Genomic DNA, 22,057 nt, shown 5'->3' with positions numbered 1-22,057 from the left:
GACTAAAGCCACAGTAGAGTTACCTTCCCAATGGTGCATGCATATTATTTTGACGAATTTGCCATGGCAAGATTAGGAAATTTCTAGCCGTTGCCTTATCTATTCTAACCGCACGATTACATTAATAGCAAGGGAAGATCATCCGAGGATCATCAACAAGTAATCGACAATCCTGAAGATAATCTTTTTAATGTACATTTCAACATCATGCTTATCCAGCTGCTACTTTTATAAGGGAAAGTGTCCGCGGCTTTTCATCTTTTATGCCTTCGTCGACAGCATCCTTATTCATAGTGTTGTCGTTCAGTATCAGTGTCAAATTGTACCACTTGCAACCCCAATGCAGTCTATATATTCCGTCATCCTGTAATCCGGTCGTCGTTCCTCGGTACATGTACCGTGGAGTGTTGCAGACAACCTTCACGTTTACTTCAGTTGTCACCAAAATAGTCAAAAGAGATTACCTCGATATTGTCGCCTTGAAATGTGACCCTTGATGATATCACAACCGCCATAGCCAGCGCTGCTTCAAATTTAGGGTTTTTCATACGTCATATACAATTCTCTAAAAAATCGAGAGGCAGAGTATATTGAAAACCCCTGGTTATGAGGACGTGGTCACCAAGGCCCGACTTCGAAAGCTTGTCCTTTGTGGAAATAAAATCTGTCAGTGAGCGGTTCCATAGTACATGCAGAGGGTCCTATGCAGTCCATTTCGTCATCCTGATGGTACTTCCTCGGGCGACAAGAGTGTAGGTAGTATAAGCGTCCATAGTGACTATATATACGTGATGGTAAGAACAGTGTGGAAATCTCAGTCCCAACAAACGAATCGGTCTCTCATTCCATCCCCCATCAGATGATCTACGTCAAAGTATCGGCCCGCCAGTCCCAAAGTGGTCATTCAAGTCCTAAATTTGAAGCTGTCATGGCTCTTCGCGATGTGACGTGGATGAGCCGAAGGATGTCTAGTTCCAAGGAAACTGCGGGTCACGTAAAACCCGACTGTTTATTTCATTGCCTGATCGCCTTATATTTGCTGGCTCCCTGGAGTTAAATTGAAATCCCATTGATCATAATTTTGTGTTCATGCTTACTAGAACAGCGATAACGGTAACAGTAACATACGAAAAGAACAGTCTTGGTAATGGTTCAAAACTCATGAAATTCAATAAACATTACCACTATTCGCCTTCCGACCCATAGATGGCGATGGTTCATGACTTGCATCCGGGCTTTTCAACCTAAGCAGACGACAGGTCACGTGTGCGTGCGGGAACCGCCCCTTGTTTCATTGTCACTTGGAAAGTGAGTCTAGCTGAGTCGGTCGGGGTTTTGTGAGTTTCCTCCATTTCGGTGAAAAAGGTTGTGCGAAGATGTCACGTAAGCTTGATGAGGTGTCCATTCAAAATGTCTACGATGAAGTCAGGGACGATGACATCTCGACGACATGGTGAGTGCCCGGTTCATTTTTTCCATAGAGCAATAGGTAGGCCTACGTATCTTCGATCTATACCGGCCTATGGAATTTGATATTTTGTCACAGTGCTTGATAGAGAATGTGGACTAGTTTCACCATGTTACCTATTGGCATTTTTCAACTTGGCTTTTTGTACATGTTGTACTGAAGTGTCGCATATCAACTCAAGTTGTCATTGAGAGTCCTTAAATCACATGACCCTTTTCACAATTACTCTGCAACCATATGTTTTTCCTGAGATGTAGGAATATTTGCGATTATACATACTGACGGGTCGACCACGGTAAAGCATCGTCAAGAACTAAACGCTAAATTTTTTCCGACTTTATTATGTTTATAGTCAGTGGTCCTGGAGTAAAAGCATTAATAAGCCGTTGCTGATGGTTATCAAGACGTCTGTTAGAAGCACGTGTAGACTCAGGAAATGCCGCATAACCATAACTCGTTTCAAGACTATTCGAACGATTATATCGTATAGGGCCTCTGATATACTCTATATATTTATATGCGCATAGCATGTCTGATACTACAGTATATCGAAGATATCAGGAAGACCAACAGATAGCGTGCCAATTAAGAATTGACCTCCAACTATTGGTCTTCCCTGGGGCTACGCGGTCCAAATTGTTGACCTGATTTTATAATACTCATCGGGAGCTTTCCTGCATGACCGAGATCGAAGGAGAAAATCTGAGACGACGAAAATAATGAATTCGCTGCAACGTTCATTTCTCACACATATTGTGCGGCAGTGGTCTAGACTCCTACGCAGATCATTTCGTCATCCTGATCGTCGTTCCTTCATGCGACACGACGAGGCCGGTCCAATGCGTCCGGAGCGTGAAATGATCAGTCTTTGATAACCACCGTTCTTAGATGACCGCCACCAGCCTTCCGCTCTCCTCTATTGCAAATGTCCATGCGAATATATCTGCCAGACATTGAACTATAACGATTGTCTGGGTTCGATATCAAAAGATTTGTCTTGCCATTTACGGCCGTGGGATTGATTGTCACTTGCTGCACTTCGTCGGGTTGTCAAAACATCGCCTCATTTAATTTTCATTTTGACTTGCCAATTTGCACCAAATACATCTGATTTAGAATTCTTTTGTGGTATTGTAGAGGGGTTTTCCGTTCAATTAGCAAGCATTGCTCTTTGGTTGAGTAAGAATACAGGCACGTTGGAAATGCAAATACTAGTATATCATGTTGCTGAATTGGGTTACTTTGCCTATGTATGATATTGATCACATCACGGAAGCTATGTATACCCAGTTCTAATTGAGACTGACTGTGCGAGTTGTGAAGTCATGCCATGCTCCCTGTGAAAAAAAACTATCATTGTGTGTAACAATGGTGTCCCTCATTATTTTCCAACCACAGACTCCCTAAAACATGAGCGTTTAGTCATTTTCATCCGAGAAGTTGACCATCTCACGCACGTCAGGGATTTCCGGGTATCCTTTATGAGACTTCCGGTCAGTTTATCAAACCAGAAGTGCTGCATTCTGCCGCCATAGAAATAAGCCAATTAGAAGACGTCATTTTGGGCACACTTCCGGTCAGTTTTGCTTTCGATAACTGGCAAAGACAGCCTCGTCCCAAGTCACTGCGCCTCCGCCAACGCAAGGTTGAATTGTAGCTACGTTTGACCGGCAAGCAAGATACATTTCTCTAGATTCTAGCGTATCTTATCTTGACGATTCAACTACTATAAATACATGTACTATATAATCATACTTTACGAATTGATGCATAATATATATCGTATTATACGTATTCCTAATATTCATTAAAGGCGTAACTGTTTTGACACATGGATCACCGCATAATGCATGTATCCTGCATGTGCCTTTTGGCAACCTTTACACTTTCAACGACCTGTTGACATATTTACGAGTACTCTGATCAACTGAAAGCTATAACAGGTGGAAAGCCCTTAACCCAAGGGTTTTGTCAAGTTCCACCTCTGAAAATATCCCATGCCAAAGTCTATACTCGTGAAATCTGTACTCTGTGTCTTTGCAGGTTTATCTTGAGGTATGCTGACAACGGAATGATCAAGGTTGATTCGACCGGCACCGACTTGGAGGACGCGTTCGCCCGGATCACATGCAATGGTAAGTCAGAGAAAGTCCTCTCAAACCACAATAAATGATACAACTGTGGGATGGAATCGAACTGGAGCTTATAATAATCTATAGGCCTATATTGATATGCAGATAACTCCAGCCATCTTCATGTGTCACTGGCAAAGATTCGATTCGTTGCGATGCCAGGGTCAAATATATCATTCTGGCTCAAGCTGTCAGAACCGAGACAGTTGACCTTCGTTTCTTCACGATATGATATTAATCCCGGCTATCGATATCTTTTACCATGGCATCATTAGTCTGTGGATTACAAATATAGATTTTTTGTTGATCGAAGAAATAATTCCGTATCGTGCCCGTCTGATCACCCCATTTTGTGGAAGCTGTTTAATAGAATATCAAAACGTATTATATGTCAATGACAATCAAAAGCTTTTCCAGCTATATTGTAACTTGGACACAACATATTTAAGTTTCGTTCAAGATTATGTTGATATTATTTTGAATTTTCCAACATACGTATGGCATTTTCATTTCAAATAATAACACTATACAGAGTGTGTAACAAATCAAGTTGGTTTCTGGAAACGTTCGTCTTCGGTATCTGCCTGTACTGAGCAACGGCCCTCTAAAATCACTTAACTCGAAGGACATCTTCCTATATTTCAAGGTCATTTATTGTCGGTTGGACCCAAATTAGTATTTATGTCAGACACATAATCCTTCATAACAGATGGGTGTCTCAAAATTTCAGTGTGCAGCTTAATTTGAGACGATAAATGTACACATGTAGTATTTTGAAATTAGGTACGCACACCGAAAGTTATCATTTTGACATCTTTTTGTTTGATGGATTTAATTTTCGATCAATTTGGTGGATATCGTTTAATACTGTCGTACGTTACACTAGACTTCTGGTCGATATCTGTATGCGATTATGGCTTCAGACCACCATACATGTAGACTGGATTATCGGCAAATCCCCTTCAAGTTTCGAATGTTGCCACCTGCGCCCCAATAAAACTAGTCTCTTCTTGTGACTTACTTTAAATAAAGGGGACTATAGGCAGGAGCTTGGCATGCATACACTCCGAATGCAGTGGACCGGCCTGGTGGGTCGCCCATGGACAGTCAGGGTGTCGAAATGGACTGCACAGGAGTCCAGGCGATGCAGCCTACTGTGCTGGTCGCGCAGAATTAATTTTTACCGAATAAAAGGGGGACTATTGGCAGGAGCCTGGGGTCATATTGGTCATTTTCAGGTGTCTGCTTCGTTAATGAAGGACTGGGTCGTGTTCAACAGTTTGCAGCTTATACACTGAAATACGCCTATAGCGTTGTTGTGTAGTCAAGTAGAAACCCCCTATTGGCGAATTCGTCTCGTGTATCTTCAAATATACGCTCCGATCGACTCCGCTGTATACACTGGAAGTGGGGGCGGGCGGGTCAACTAGGCCGGCCTACTAATTTAAAGTTAGTTTTTGGATAAGTCAATGCATGAGTATCGGTGAACTTACAGTTCCAGGTATTATATTCCCAATAGGCTTATCCGTAGTAACGAATAGAGAACTAATTAAAGATAATTTAGGCTATCATAATGACAACCATACTGATTTAACAGTTAACAATGACCCGATGACCAGTGCATGTTAGTCCAAATATTAGCTCATCAATTAAGAACCATCTATTTCTTGATATCAACACAGCTAATTGTACTATATGTAGGCCTAAGCCTAGATCGTTAATAGATATAGTAAGTACATACATGTAAATGTTAAATTCTCAAACCGTATACATAGTACGTGTATTATCAAGAATAAATAAAGACTAGTCTTTCTGAATTCTTGATAATATGGATTCAGTTTTAACCCCTCAGTTCCATGTTCTCTCTTTGGATTTCTTGCTTACTGAATTGGTAATGAATTTTTGCAAACGATCGAATAAGTTCGTATTAGTGATAGTCACAGATAGTCCTTGATTAATTTCTTGTTCCAAGACGTTTTTTGAAGGCATCGCCTTTTTTAGAAAATGGCGCCCTGCAGTCGTACGTGTCAATATCTTTAGCAATGCTGATGTGATGGACTTCTTACACAACCATCATCAACAATGTCATCAGTGAGACCTTGCGATACATGGATTACCTCCTTGGGGTACCCTGTTGATTCATCGTTCCTTTCGTCTCTTTTTTGCAGATGAGGACCGGGCGTACGCATACGTACGGTTCGAGACGGGCGATGAGATGAGCAAGAGGGCAAAGTTCGCCTTCATCACGTGGATAGGGGAGCGGGTGAAACCACTAGCAAGGGCAAAAGTTAGCACGGATAAAGCTTTTGTTAAAGATATAGTTTCGGTAAGCATAATCAGTATAATACTCTATTTTTCACTTATATAAAGTCAGTTCGGGAAAATATTCAGATTTCGCCAAGCAGGTTGTCTTTACGCATGATATTAATAGAGATTAAGTTTCCGTGGAAATCAGGCCTGTATGGGTTGACCAATCACAGGTTTATGTTGATGCCTGAAACTGCACCAACCGTTCTATAAAATTAAAAAGAGACAAACTCTAAAACTGGTCTCATGGGGACGACCGGGTCGATGTAATCTGCCTTGTCTCTCGTCTACCCAGAAATGCCAATTCTTACTTTTGGTCCGATGGTAAGCTTATAGATGAAGCAGCGGACTGCCTGTAAAAGTGTATAGTCATCCGTCGGCGACAGAATATCGATCCTAATTCGTCACTTTGAAAAAGATGGCATGGTAGCTGGGTTGATACTCCGGACTGTTTTGCCAAGAATTGCCGTTTAGTTACACGCCCTGTAGCTTGGACTAAAGTATTCTTTTAGGCCGAGGTGACTTGCCAGTACTTGGCCTACACTGTTATTCTGTGGACAAGTTGTGCTATGACGTGATAACACGGTGTAATATGCTGATCAGGAGGCCGTATTGACGTAATTGTACGGTAATTTGTCCACGTTCATGCTAACCTTCACTGATAAGCCAATATGTATCTTTTCAGGAATTTGCTGTTGAAATTTTGACCAGTGACCACGAAGAGGTTACATTTGACGCGATCAAATCTCAAATAGACAAGGCAGGCGGTGCTAATTACGGGATTGGAAAACAAGTAAATTCTGTGTAAAAAAGCTCAGACTTTCTTCTGACTGGTTCCAATTTCCACCTCCAGACGGCAGACGAAGACCCGAAATCTGCTGGACCCCGCCCTAGCAGATCAAACAGCATGGATGATCAAGACAGGAGTTCATCACGAAACACGTGTTATTGTTCATTGACTGTGCCATAATGTTAAGGAACCAGAACAGGTGATATTACCTTGAGGAAATAAACATGCAACCAGGCGGACATTTTGAACGGGGAGACCTCGCAAGCCCATTGGCTAGGATCAGTTATCACGTGATCTAGTCCACGTTAGCATTCACTTCCGGTATCACGAGGTCAGCAACTGACACCGGAAGTGACCATCTCTCGTTACTGGAGGATAATAGAGTCATGAAAGAGAATTCTCCTTTAAAATGGTGACGTAATTCCAACGAGTCTTCATAAAATTCGGAACTCTGGCAATGGAAGGGTCGCAATAGCTGTGATCCACTCCGGTAACGTCATCTTGATAAAATCATGGCCAGGTTCTCAGGTTTACCATGGTAACATGAAGTATTACTTAATGCTAGACTCCATATGACCCCAAGGCTTCTCAAAACCTACTTATACGAAACCGTGACCCTATTCAACAGAAACAGTGGACTTGTATGTGCACTAATAATTCCAATTTTCTTTTTTTTCATTAACTGCACTGCTGGGAGTAAGGTACACTCTTAGAAATATAGAAGTGTTTGAGCTTTAGAAACATGTTTTCGGTTTTTTCGTATCGAAAAACCTCTGCGTGGTGCATAGTTCATCCTCAAAAACATCTAGAGTCAGTCGTATCCTCCTCCCCTAGCACACGTTACTGGCTCGGTCGAGAGTGCCGAGTTTTGACCTGAGCTTCAGGAAATGCATAGTTGTGTCGGCCAATAAAAACTTTTAAAGGTTTTTCAAAAGCTCAAAAGCTTTATTTCCAAGAGTGTTCCCTTTTTTAGAATGCGCAAATTTCACTACCAAGTATGTAAATGGAAATATAGTTGCTCTTTTTTAGCTACATTCACGGAGTCAGTGTATGTTAATAAAACATTTGTTTGACAGAAGCTCATCAGCATAGGTGTTTGCATTTGTCAAGAAATCTAGGATAAAGAGCGTATTCTTCCCCTTGGATACAACTTACTGCTGATATTTTGGAGTCCTCGCTTTCCAGAGTCAGTCGTACATATGCTCCTCGGGCGTGATAAGCTCGGTCATAAATGCCGAGTGTTGTCCTGAAGCAGGATGGTATTTTTGATTCGATACTACCACTCCGCATCCCGAGGAAATCAGGGGTTAATGTTTGCTTCTCCGGCCCTGCACACAAACCCCTGAGACATTCGCCCTCATTTGGTGGAGTAGCCAGCGCAGAAGTAAGTGCACCCAATCAGAACGTCGCTTACTTTTGAGTCGAGGAATTTAAAAAACGTTATCCAAACTAGCATTCATTCTCCGGCGCAGTGGATAGTAGTGATAGTAGATCTACACTATGCTTGAATGTTATCGCTGCTTTTGTTTCTACGGACGCTGCCCCGCCATGTTTTGTCATTTCACTTGCTGTAAGCAGTTCCGGTGCGCGTACTGCCTGTCGGGTAGGCGGGCCGGGACTTTGAATTAATATTATTATTTTGTTCTGGTTGAGTTAATTTTTGGGCGTGATCCCAGTCGACCATATTTCGTGGAGTTGAGGAGACGTTTTTACTGCACTGCCGTGTTCGTTTGGTGTTGTCCTGTTTTTGTGCAGTCCTGTTTTGTGAGCGTGATGTGGATTTTATTCTAAAGGATTTTTTAATGGGTCGCTACAGGTGCCTTGCGGCACTGTAGTCTTCTTGAAGGACCGCGATAGGCCTATTCTGTCCAAAGGCCTCACCTTTGTAAGTAGTTTTTATGGTTGGTTTAATTCAGAACTTCAAGCACATCGTTGACGTTACGTATTTATAAAACCCAAAAAATAGTTACAGAGAGAATAGATTTATGTTTCGAAACGTGATATAGTTTTATGTGTGTGATGTATTACCCTCCGTTATTAGAGGGCTGTGTTAGATTGTTGTTGACATAGAGGAGGGGGTTAGAATCATAGGCCAAGAATTGATTGGAACGTGCTATCTAGGATACCGACACTGTGTCTATTCGTGAGAGTAGTATCACCCTGGCTTTATCGAGGTTTGCTGCAACATATAGTCGATAGATGGCGTCCGTGATGTCTGGATCGCTGCGTGTATATAGATGAGTACTGTTAAGAGTCTCGCTTTTAGGACGTCCACTTATTTATAGATGAGAATAGTCTCGCCCTTTTTACGTCCGTTCCGTTGTTGCAGAATATATTTCCAGAACTACTCTTTGACACTAATAGTATCACTTTGCCAGCATTGACTTCGTCATCGTTTCGTTTGGTCTAGTGATAGGCTAACCCTCTGTAATTATGCAACAACCCGTTATATATATATCAATTATGTGTGTGAAGCACTACGTGCTGCTTATATTGGCTTAACGCCACAATTTGCCGAACTCGACACTGATCTTAAAAATCTTGCCCTCTGGGCGTATAATCCAGAGTGTTGCCAATCAGAGGATATAGTGCTGCTCCACGCCTGATGTCGTGACTTGTGTACGTTGAAGCCGTCTTGCCGAGGGGACTTCCGTGTTCGATCGTCACTACTTGACTACTGGGGTTGGAAACGGGTGCCGTCTGGCGAGGTCCAATAGCAGCAGATCGACTTCCGATTCGGTGAGTAAAAACCTAATTATCTCACCTTTCGTCATCGTAAAAACATGGTCTCTCCGACCGGATTAATTGTAATACCAGGAGCAAGATTGTTTGAGTGAATCTGGAGTGATCGTATATTATTCTTCACCGTCGTATTTTAGAATTCGTTTGTCTTACTGTAAAGATTTGTTTGTTCGTCGTAAATCGTTTCGAGAGTCCTAGGTTGTAATGGCCAATGTTAGACGTTCCGCGCGTACCAGGCGACCCCCACCATATCTCAAGAGTTTTGTGACGGGACCTCTGCGTGGATCACAGGCCCATCCTGGTCAAGCCGACCGGTCCGTCAGCTGGTTCCAGAGTTTAGAGGAGGAGGCTGCCGTTGATGAAGAGGATGAGGTTTTAGTCCAAGCTAGCAGCAAGGATGATGTGGAGGCCTGGCTCGAGGGGGAGTCTCTTGCCTTGATGGAGGAGATCGAGAGCGAACGGAGAAAGGTTGACGCTCTGCTGAGGTCACGGGGGAGCCGCACCGGCATGCTGAGGATGGTCGACAGAATGCGGGCCAGTTTCGAGGAGTTACGAAGAGTCATTGATCGCCTAGTGAGCTCGTACACCAGTGTCGATAAGATGAAAGAGTTAGTTCAGGCTGGGAGGTGTATAAAGATCAAGATCCAGGACACGGAGGACGAGGTGGATGCCCAACTCACCGAACGGGAGGAAGAGGCGCAGTCGATGGGCCAAGCGGTAGATAAGCCGGATGAGAAGTTGCCTGAGGCTTGTGACGGCAACCATGATGAAGAGGAGGATGCCGGTAGTGAGTTGAGCCATGAGAGTCAGCAGTCTCAGCGTTCGTTGAAGTCTCAATCTGCACAGATCAAGGCCGAGGTTGCCTCAATGAGAGTAGGGCAAGAAAAGAGAAGATATGCGGCGGAACTGGCTGTTAAGGAAGCTCAACACAAGATGGCAATCGCCGAGGCCGAGGATGAGGCGGCTCGAGCTAGGCTAGAGGCTAAGTTGTGGTCCGAGGACCCAGCGCGACACGTGAGGTTACCCATGACAGTTATAACGAGCAGGTCACCAGCTGAGATGAAGACGCCGCCACAGCCTGAGCAAGAAGTACCGGATGAGAGTCGTGAGGATCCGTTAGGGAGATTGGTGCATTCGATTACTTCTTCCCATCTGCCTAAACCTGCGCACAGCTCTACTCCGGCCCGGGCGGTTGGTGGCCAGAACTCTACTGGATCCAGAGAGGTTGGAAAGTTCTTCCAAGGTATCGCTAAGCCTCACCTACCGAAGTTTGATGGTAATCGAGATCTTTACGAGGATTGGCGGGCACAGTTTGAAGTTTTCGTGGAGCAGGCTGAAGTCCCGATCAGATTTAAAATGATCATGCTTAAGAACGCCCTGATAGGACGCGCCGGCAAGCTGGTCGAGAATCTCGGTTTTACCGAAGCCCAGTACTCTATGGCCCTCTTTAAGTTGGATCAGCGCTATGGCGGAGAGTCAAGGATCTTGAAGAAATACATCGACCAGTTGATGGCACTCAACGAGGTCAGCGAACAGGATTTGAAGGGATTGGAGGATCTGGCGAACCATTTATGCGATGTAGTGTCGAAGTTAGCAGATACAGACCATGCCCAGGAGTTAGTTGGACAGAACACGTTGTATGCTCTCGTGAGGCGGAAGGTGCCCGTTTCCCTGTTGGTAAAATACGCAGAGTCGAACACTTCGACGAGGATAGATGGGTTGGCAGTATTCGCCAAATGGTTCAACCATCACGTATGTTTGATGATTGAAATGACTGACTTGAGGGAGTCACGCCGCAAGGGACCAAGCCAGACTAGTGCTAACAAGTTGGTGAAACGACCAGACAAGAGCACAGCCTATGCTTCGACAGCGACCGCTTACTCCAGGACGACGTCTAAACCAGCTGACGCAGAAAACCAGTATTCCTGCCCTTTGTGTAAGGCCGCACATCACATCGTCAAGTGTGACAGATGGACACCTACTACTACTAGCCAACGTTGGGACATTGCTAAGGAGAAGGCCCTCTGCTATAGATACCTGTGTAGCAACCATATGGGCAAGGATTGCCAGAAGGGATCCCGCAAGTGTGGGATTGACGGCTGTCAGAAGAACCATCATCGTCACTTGCACAGAAGGAAGCCGAAGACAGATGTGTCGGTCGAGCCTAAAGACCATGCCAACAACATGTTTGGAGTCGCCAAGGATGGAAGAGTTTATCCAAGCAAGGTCGCCCTACGAGTCATCCCAGTTTATGTAGTTGGGAGTCGAGGACAACGTCAACGACTGAACGCGCTGTTGGATGATGGCTCTGATTCAACATATATAACCAGATCTGCAGCAGAAGCCTTAAACACCCCTGTGCAGGAACAGGCCTTGAGTGTGTCTACTTTAACTGACCCTAAGAAGTCCCTACGTAGTGGCCTGGCGGTGATGACGATTGAAAGCTTGAGCGGCGAGATAACGGCCAAGGTGGGAGCGCGAGTTCTTGACAGGTTGTGTGAGAATCTACCGCCGCAAAATTGGCAGCATCTACGAGATCGATGGTCTCATTTGAAGGGAATCGAGTTCCCAAGAGTAGATGGGTGCAAGACCGTCGATATTTTAATTGGTGCTGATCACCCGGAATTGACGTTAGCATTGGAGGAGCGACCGGGCCAACTGGGAGAACCGGTGGCAAGGCTGACACCTCTGGGATGGACATGCACAGGGTCCATTGAGGTGGTCACTCCTTTGACCAGCAATTCTGTTACGACTGCAAATACTTATTCAACAATTACGGATCGTCAGTTGGACGAGAGCCTCCGATCATTGTGGAACATGGATGTGTTCACAACTACATCAGAGACCAACTTCACTCCAGAAGAGCGGGCGATCATCAAGAGGACTGAGGTCCAAGGAGTACCTATCCATCCAGCAGCCAAGAGGGAAATGGGTGACTCCTCAACCGGACTTGAGCATTGGAGATGTTGTTGTCATGCAGGAACCTAGCAAGATACGTGGCAGTTGGCCATTGGCACGTGTAGTCGAGGTTTTTCCCAGCAGTGATAGTCATACCCGAACAGTGAAGGTCCTTTCGAGAGGAAAGGAGTATATCAGACCGATCACGAGATTAGTTCCGTTGGTCGTTTCAAGAGACAATTTGGAAGTGACCCGGAAAGACTAGTTCCGGTCACAGAGGGGGGTGTTTCTACGGACGCTGCCCCGCCATGTTTTGTCATTTCACTTGCTGTAAGCAGTTCCGGTGCGCGTACTGCCTGTCGGGTAGGCGGGCCGGGACTTTGAATTAATATTATTATTTTGTTCTGGTTGAGTTAATTTTTGGGCGTGATCCCAGTCGACCATATTTCGTGGAGTTGAGGAGACGTTTTTACTGCACTGCCGTGTTCGTTTGGTGTTGTCCTGTTTTTGTGCAGTCCTGTTTTGTGAGCGTGATGTGGATTTTATTCTAAAGGATTTTTTAATGGGTCGCTACAGGTGCCTTGCGGCACTGTAGTCTTCTTGAAGGACCGCGATAGGCCTATTCTGTCCAAAGGCCTCACCTTTGTAAGTAGTTTTTATGGTTGGTTTAATTCAGAACTTCAAGCACATCGTTGACGTTACGTATTTATAAAACCCAAAAAATAGTTACAGAGAGAATAGATTTATGTTTCGAAACGTGATATAGTTTTATGTGTGTGATGTATTACCCTCCGTTATTAGAGGGCTGTGTTAGATTGTTGTTGACATAGAGGAGGGGGTTAGAATCATAGGCCAAGAATTGATTGGAACGTGCTATCTAGGATACCGACACTGTGTCTATTCGTGAGAGTAGTATCACCCTGGCTTTATCGAGGTTTGCTGCAACATATAGTCGATAGATGGCGTCCGTGATGTCTGGATCGCTGCGTGTATATAGATGAGTACTGTTAAGAGTCTCGCTTTTAGGACGTCCACTTATTTATAGATGAGAATAGTCTCGCCCTTTTTACGTCCGTTCCGTTGTTGCAGAATATATTTCCAGAACTACTCTTTGACACTAATAGTATCACTTTGCCAGCATTGACTTCGTCATCGTTTCGTTTGGTCTAGTGATAGGCTAACCCTCTGTAATTATGCAACAACCCGTTATATATATATCAATTATGTGTGTGAAGCACTACGTGCTGCTTATATTGGCTTAACGCCACAATTTACCGAACTCGACACTGATCTTAAAAATCTTGCCCTCTGGGCGTATAATCCAGAGTGTTACCAATCAGAGGATATAGTGCTGCTCCACGCCTGATGTCGTGACTTGTGTACGTTGAAGCCGTCTTGCCGAGGGGACTTCCGTGTTCGATCGTCACTACTTGACTACTGGGGTTGGAAACGGGTGCCGTCTGGCGAGGTCCAATAGCAGCAGATCGACTTCCGATTCGGTGAGTAAAAACCTAATTATCTCACCTTTCGTCATCGTAAAAACAGCTTTGGAGAATGAATCGCTTTTGATCATGCTGACAACGAGAGAGCAGTGTCTCCTTCGAGGTGTGCACTACAACCTCGATTCTGAGAGATCTGAGTGCGGTTTTCATTCATACAAATCATAGAAGTACGGTACTAGAACCGAGGTTGATAGTTTAATTTCGGCGCTGACTTGAAGGTGATGTACGCCTGTACTTCACCAATAAGGGCGAATGCCTCGGGGGTTTGTGTGCAGGGCCGGAGAAGCGAAAATTAACCCCTGATTTCCTCAGGATGACCATTCCGGTGCGGTGTTGACACTGCACAGTCACGTATATGATCCGTCGAGAGAATATGTCATGGATTCGGTACAAGCACTGAGCTGCGCATGCTGGGAGAAAAATGTGGCCGAAATCAAAGATGGCAACCAAAATGGCCGCCAGTCAAGCCCCTTTCAAAATGTGATGGCGTGATAGGATGTGACACACGCCTGAAACAGGTAGATTCGGGCGTACACGAGTGCGGTAACATACACAGTAGAACGTCGAGTCTATCAAGGACACCCTGGGACTGATAAATGCTGTCCTTAATTGAGAAGCGTTCTTATTACTGAGGTCAATATTTCAAGCGAAATGACCAATTTAGGACCAAGTGCAGGGTCCTTGAAAGAGAGGTGTCCACTGAGGGAGGTTAGACTGTACATGTATGTTTATTATAATAATGAAAGAAACACAACACCAATTTGCGTATTTTGGTTGCTAAAGTTTATTTCAGGGGTACTCGTTATCACTTTCTCTCGTTAGAAATCGGAATAGTCCAGGTTCTGATAGTCACCTAGCACCTGCCAGTGCTCAGCACGACGTCATCGATGTTTACTTGACCGTAGGAATAGACCCCGATGGCGATTCCAAGCTTCAACTGAAACAAATCGAATGATTTGAGTTAGATATGCCGCAACAACAAAATCTCGGAAGGGTGGTGCTGGTGCGCAGGCTTTTCATATCGACACCAGACCTTCATGGGAAATTGTCGGGAATGACTCCCCAGTAAATGTCAGTGCTACGCTATGGAATATGGACGAAAGCCAGCTCACTGAAACTAGCTACTGCTTTAATGAGTTGAACGATGACTTTGAATCAACAATCAACTTAACTGTCATAATAAGTCAGTTAAGTTGACAACTTTACTCTCATTTTTGTTGAGTTGCCGACTGAATTCCTTTTCGTTTTTTTAATTCTTTTCACTTTTTTAAAAATTGTATAGAAGGAATAAGCGAGTTTGTCGAGTTTGCGACTTCTTTTCAATAGCCCAGTCCAGTTGTTTAAATAGTCCCGGTTCTTCAAAAGCAGTTAGTCACACTATTTTGGCGTTAACTCGGCGTAAATCCAATGTGTTTACTGAACGAGATAACGCCAAGTTAAAGGGAACGCTGAGCAAGGAAAATTAAAACTTCCTTGTGCTTAAGTCAGGCTCTGCAGGCAATTTTCCTACCTCGCGATAACTATTTGACGGTGCCAAATTGGTCGTGGCAGTGAACCACCTCACGTCAGCGTTACTGAGAGTTCGCAGGACTACACCGCCAAGTTTGACGTCGATGACGCCTGATGTCTGGATGAGGTATCTGAAGGAGAGGCAGTTCTCGACATACGGTTGAATATTGCTGATTGTCATCTTGGTGGAACGCTCGTATGATTGGACCTCGTTACTGGACACTAGCCAACCGGCGCATGAACCTGCTCGGGAAGAAGAAGAATAGAGAGGTTTAGATAAAGTGCGCTAACGCTAACGCTAATGACATTATGAACACATGTACTTCACGTCAGTAATGAATCGTTTTCGCCACCGGAAATCGCGACTTGTAGGTTTTTTCGTATTTGCGAGCAGAATTTCAGGAAAATGAATCACGCTAATTGATCATGAGAAGTGCGGGTGAGAAATTCAGAAGTGCGGGCATGACGGCTCAACTCATTTCATTCTGCCATCTTGTAAAGAGATGAGGTTCTAATCAATGTACAAGGTCGATATATGGATGGACATTCCTACCTCCGTTCCCGCCAACATTCTTTCGGAGACCCCATCGTTGAGTGGAACCACTCACCGCAATTCCACACCAGTTGGTGTCGAAGTTGCAGGACGTTATGACTGAATAAGAATGAAACAAGATGGTCAAGTATCGTGCGAAACAGCCCTTAATTTGCCCACGTGGGTTGTCGAATGATAAGAAAATGACTCCGACTGAATAACTTTCCGAATTTATGTGAACTGGTGGAACTAAAAGAAAGGTGCATTGGAAAATAACGTCAGATCAAGAGTGAAGCTGCGATAGATTGAAAATCTGTTTGTTTCCAATTCGGTTTAAGCGTTCGGTTTAAGCGTTTCTACAAAGTGCACATAAGTGGTTCTAAACCACTTTAGGCGATCACTATTCTCACCTTTCCCTGTCGAAGTGCTTTTCGTTGTAGTTGTTGTTGGGGTCGTGGTTGGTTGAATGTTGTTCGTGTCTGGAAAAAAGATGACGTCAGAGCCAGATCCAACATGGCGGCCCGTGAATTTGATCTACACAAGTGAGGGGGATTCGGACAGTGTTACCAAGTCACTGTCCACTATAGCCTATATCACCACAGCGCTAGCAGACGACAACAAGAAATTTGAAAACTCAGGCCGATTCAACGGCGAATAATTCCTGTTCTTAGGCACTCGACGTGGATTTCTTGGTAGATATTTCTAGATGATAACTTTAACACATCGGTTATTTGATTTGTATCAGTGTAACTGTCCTGAATGAATAGGAAAAAACAGTGTTTTTGTAGTCCTATGCCTAATTCAGGGTACAAATTGCGCTATATTTCTACCATATCTGCATAAGTTGTGAAGATTATTACATGTGCTGATGTGTTGTGTAGCATGTACACCAGAATAGGCAGATATGATCACAGATGCATTTGGCTTTAAGTGTTCTATAAAGTGACTTAAAATGCAATATCGGACGGCAGACTGTCCGCTAAAAATGTCTACCAGTAAATCCACGTCAAGTGCCATAGAACAGGAATTATTCGCCGTTGAATTCCGACAATGACTTGCTGACAGTGCTCGAACTCGCACTGGAAGGTTGACTGGTTTCTCTTTCTCGGGCAAAATGCAGCGTTAAAAAGACAGAGATATGCCTTGGATTGATGAAAAAAATTGGCCTATTCTCCCCCGTGACCTACCACATTTGTAAAGCTGGTTTAATTCCTTGATGTCTTTAATGCTCAGATGCGTCCTCTGCCCAATCCTTCCCTTGTCGAAATCCTTCAGCTGAGTGATGACCGGGTAGTTGTAACTCTTTGCGAAGGCGTATGCGCCGTAATGCATGACGGAGTCCACGTCATAACCGAATTCAGAGAGCTTGATGCCATGGTTGACTGTCAGCCATTGTTTGTTAGCTGTAAAAAGAAAGCATGAATTATTAAACTTAATGTTCAAAATTGATAAATGAAATGTTATTTGAACTTCCTCAACAGTAATCTGTAAACTGCTTCAGTAATTCACCCATTTCCGAAAGCAATTCAACCGGAGCCTTCTGATTGGCTCATTTCTAATGAGCACGCCGGGGATGCAGAATTCGGCACTTTTGATTGGACAATCCATTGGAACTCACCACACTTTGCTTTCTGAAATTCCTGAGTTTCAATACTCAAACCTACATTATTGACACCAATTGTGCTTATTATAACGGCCATGTAAAAACGTTGAATCAATTGCAATCCCCCTTGAAAGGTTTCTGAAAGTAACTCAAATATCAAAAGATGTTGTTTCGTTTTGGCCCATCAATAAAAGCAAAATCAACCGGCCATCTGTAAAAAGAAGACAACGCCGTGATTGGCTTAGCCCAATAAAGTAGGCTTCGATCCGCTACGCTGTACATCGTAGTATAGTGCGAGCCAATGCCGGTGTAGAAGTTTAAAATGTCCTAGGATAAAATGTCCGGGAACAAAGGATTCTATTATGCGCTTCAATCTCTGAGCTATTGACTGTCAGGGTCTCTATAGAACCATATTGCAGAATACAATAGGGCCGGACACTTTTTCCAGGGGGGACACTTTTCACTTTTACACCGGTGTAAAAGGAATGGACGTCCTAGGAATGCAGGACCACATACAATAGCTGTGTATTGTCAAGGAATGTTGTTAATGGTTTGGTTAGGGTTAGCTACATAATCTTCAACAAATGAACTCGGCGACTCTTTTCACTTTAACAAAAGGACCGGACTTAGATTTCGAGGGACTTGCATTTCTTTTACACCGGTCTATGATTGCCTCATTTCAATTGATAACAACAGCGGCGACACAGAATTTCACACTTCTGATTGGACAAAAATAAGCAATATGACTCACTTATACATATACTTACCGTCATAAACATTGTCCAGGTTGACGCTGATGAACCCTTCTCGATCGGCTCTTTCATGTTCGTGTTGGAAGCCCAGGGCATGTATTAATTCGTGCATGACTACCCCGATCCTGAGACACCCAACTGACAGGTTGATGTCCTGCGTGGCCCCACTCAGCCTGCCCACATAGGAGTTGCACCTGTATTAAGCACATCGGTTAGATTAAGCCAGTGACTTATCATCAAGAATTTATTCATTTTCATCAGGTTTGAAGTTCATATTCTTAGCTCGGGCTCTACTGAAAGCGAAACTCTCGCCAAATTTCACTGGAATCGATTTGATACCGCCATCTGCCTTTCAAACTGTTGGTTACTTATCCCAAGACAGTTCATTTGGCGGGAATTTTGGTGCAAGGCTGGACGATCAGCCAATAGACGTTGCTGCATGCCCCGGCTGCATGACGAAACTATCGTTGTTGTCGTCGGAACAAACCTCCAGCAAGGAGATATGGGCGGGAGGACGAGACCTGTCCAAAGCAGGGAGGTATGAAATCAGTCGAGGTGTTGTAAGGACGAATCCAACGCCTTAATGTCATGATTGTTGTTTAAATATATGTCTCGTAAGTGTATGTCTTTACCCTCTGATTCTGACTAGGTTTATCCTATGGGGCTGGTTCGTCCACGGCACAAACTTGATGCAGGTTTTAGCTTCGATAACATCCATGCCTTTCCTCACACTTTGTGTGAAATATGCGTCTGAGAACATGGGGGAAAAGAGCACAACGTTAGATGAATATTTCGCATGCATAACAGGAAGGTCAAGTTCCAATGTTCCTTTTGAACAGTGTTTACATCGTCTCTTAAAGGGACAACTGTTTCTAAACGTAATCACCAGTGTATCTAATAATCTCCCTTTGTGATTCATTCATGACAACTATTTACTTTGCATGTACGCGATGAGCAGAAACACCTGCCGCCAATCACAACTCCAATCTTTTTACTTACCATTAGCCCATGTCTCACCAAATGTATACGGGACGATACCGTCAGTCCAAGTTTGGACGAAAAACGGGGTATTTCTTTTTCTCTGAAAAATATTTTTTCTTGTCAACAGTAGCCTGTTTGCAAGTGACGTCACGTGGCTGAATGTCCTTTGCAAATCAGGAAATCCACCGTGGCGATTTGTGCTTGCGAATGCGATGTAATGCGTTTGAAGATGCGATAGAGTTGCGACTGATATCTCTAGTAACTGTAATCTAACCTGATACATGTATATTTTGTTACCAGTTAGCAGAAATTTCTCTCCCCTCCCCCTCCCGAATTTAATGATTTTGGAATGGCAGCGCAAGTGATAAGCCCGCCGTCCGCTGGTGGCGATCAGACATAGGACTGACCAAGCCCTTTCGCAACATTGTCGCCGACCAAATCACATTGCTGGATTTCCCACTGATGGTAAGAAGATTTCATTGAATGCGATTTTGCTTGAATCACACAGCGCATGAGACATCGCGCAAGAGATGTTGGCACCCTCTGGGTGCAGTGCGACTTGAAATAACAAAGTCCGATATATCACACGCTTTTTCTCTATCGCATTCAATGTAAACCTACCTTTGCATGTTTTTTGATATCACCGAACGGTCTTGGTTAATGCGCTACTTACATTTCCCTGGTTGTCTTCGAACAGCATGTCACCTGCGGTCTCGGGCTGATATATCTCATCAGTCTTCGGATTGATCCATGTCGTGTCATCGAGTTGAAAATATCCCTGGACAATGAAGAGTAGGTTGCCCTTGAATGAATGCGTTTAAGCGCCAGATGTTCGCGAGTGTTGTATTTTTGGTCGGATTTCGCGAAAACACTCCGTTTTTTATCATCACGTTTATTTGCCCTTGCCGCTTTATGCCTTCTACCCCGATGAAATCTGATTCTTGAGGTCGATCCTTTCAAGATTTGCTCTGATTACCCTTTGAGAGAGAGTAGAGCAATGGGAATTAGTGCCTCGGTGCGGGCGGGGTCCGTTTGATGATCGTGTCTTGGGCTTGGTCTGAATCTTTTTATCTGCGAGGTAATGATGGGGCAAAAAAACGTGATTTGAATGAAAAAGCGAAACGTTCAACTAAATCAGCGCTCACCCTAAGGGTCTCGTCGTCCACTGCTCCAACAAGAGCCACGCCCATGAGGAAGATTATTCCATTCATTTTGCCGGCTCACAAAGGAATCTCACGCGTCCTTGGCTCAGAGAAGTTATAAACTGCGGCAACGAATGGCTTAAATAGACGTCATCAACAGATTGTTTAACAAGAAGAGGAAACCTGGACGTATTTGTTTTCTAAACTGATAAATACACATTAGGGTTAAACGGATTAGAGGTAGTTTGCTGCACCTGTTTCGGAAGCTGTTGATGCTGGAAGTAACTTTAATCACATCCTTTTAATATCCTGAAATAAAATTTTTCACAAACACAGTCACAATCAATCAATCACCTGACTTCGCTCCATTGACAGAATGGTGAAAATGTTTACTTAAAGGGACAAGACGGTTGTGGGATTAAGGCGTTTGGAGGACAATATCTCTGATAGCCACCACGGGCGACGACAACATCACACATTGCCCGTCTCTGAGGTAAATTATTTTCGTAATTGTGTGTCGTATGGCGAATTTCAGGTACAGGCCTGCGCGTGTATTCCATTTGTCTGTTTGTAGTGCAGAGTTCATTGTACTTTCAAAACGATTTTTTCAATTATTATGTTTGGAGAAGTCATGGTCCCGCAGGAAGCCACTCTCATATTACAGCCAACACATATCTTCTCACGCTCCGTCAATTAACAGACTGGAAAAAGGCTTAACAGATTTGTCTGGTAAGCTGGTCAAGTTGAAAGTAATCAAACCATTTATCAAGAAATGCTGGCCTGTTCACATAGACCCATCCCAAACTTAATAAATAATAATAAATGTCATTTGTATCGCGCCTTTCCGCGGTTAAATCACGCTCAAAGTGCCCCTCTCCACTTGTCGAAAAGCAGCGTTTTTTAACTGACTCTTGAACTGTTCAATGCTTGTCTCTGCCCTGAGGGCTGGTGGCAGTTTTTTCCATAGGCACGGCCCGCAGATGGAAAAACGGCGCTCACCCTACCTAGTTTTTGTCCCCCTTGCTTCTAGCAGATTAAACCCAGAGGATGCTCTGGTGATCCTTCTTGGGGGGGGGGGGGGGGGGGGGGGTCGCAGTTAAAAGTTCTTTTAGGTACACAGGACCTAGTCCATTTACCGACTTATAGACTGTGAGTAGAATCTTATACTCAATTCGCGACCTGATGGGAAGCCAGTGTAAGTCTATAAGAACAGGTGTAATGTGGTCGAATTTGACAGAATCTTTGCAAATTAAGGCTTCACCAGATTAGAAACGCATGCATCAGCTGTTGGCCATACAGATAGACAGACAATTTTGGTGTCTAGCAATAGGTTTGAGGGGTGAAGGAATCCTTTAAGACTATATTCACGAAGTTCTGAAGGAATTGCATCTTGGGAAATCCAATATGGCCGCCACTCTGACCCAAAATCCAGTTATTAGCCATAACTCAGTCCATATTAAACATTGACTGATAATTTCGATGTCTAGACATAGGTTTCAAAGGTGAAGAGGTCCTTCGAAACAATTTATGAAGTTGTAAGGGAATTGCATCATTGGAAATCTTAGATGGTCGCCTCTTTGGCACCAAATTCAGTTATCAGTTCAAAAAACCAAGGCTGACAATGTTGGTGTCGTACCATAAATATTAGTCTTGGTAAGAACGGGGAAAAGCATTAAGGACACCCTCTCTATTAAGGACA

General features: G+C 43.9%; 2 protein-coding genes across 2 annotated transcripts; one reads left to right on the top strand and one right to left on the bottom strand.

Moving 5' to 3' along the window:
* The first annotated feature begins 1,259 nt into the window (after window positions 1-1,259).
* Window positions 1,260-7,780, top strand: LOC135495736 (coactosin-like protein). The gene is made up of 4 exons (XM_064784615.1): window positions 1,260-1,453; window positions 3,512-3,603; window positions 5,769-5,926; window positions 6,593-7,780. Exons 1-4 carry the CDS (start codon window positions 1,377-1,379, stop codon window positions 6,713-6,715), a joined length of 450 nt encoding a protein of 149 aa, XP_064640685.1. The 5' UTR covers window positions 1,260-1,376; the 3' UTR covers window positions 6,716-7,780.
* Window positions 7,781-14,599: 6,819 nt separating this feature from the next.
* LOC135495933 (astacin-like) lies at window positions 14,600-20,480 on the bottom strand. The gene is made up of 10 exons (XM_064784964.1): window positions 20,362-20,480; window positions 19,890-19,994; window positions 19,235-19,316; window positions 18,868-18,985; window positions 18,251-18,429; window positions 17,068-17,283; window positions 16,291-16,359; window positions 15,902-16,000; window positions 15,350-15,591; window positions 14,600-14,776 (listed from the first exon to the last, which is right to left on the bottom strand). Exons 1-10 carry the CDS (start codon window positions 20,425-20,427, stop codon window positions 14,693-14,695), a joined length of 1,260 nt encoding a protein of 419 aa, XP_064641034.1. The 5' UTR covers window positions 20,428-20,480; the 3' UTR covers window positions 14,600-14,692.
* Between the last annotated feature and the right edge of the window lie 1,577 nt (window positions 20,481-22,057).

Source organism: Lineus longissimus, chromosome 11 (assembly GCF_910592395.1).
Source record: "Lineus longissimus chromosome 11, tnLinLong1.2, whole genome shotgun sequence".
Classification (NCBI taxonomy): Eukaryota; Metazoa; Nemertea; class Pilidiophora; order Heteronemertea; family Lineidae; genus Lineus; species Lineus longissimus.
The sequence above is the reverse complement of the archived record's forward strand: the minus strand, read 5'-3'. Positions and strand labels throughout refer to the sequence as shown.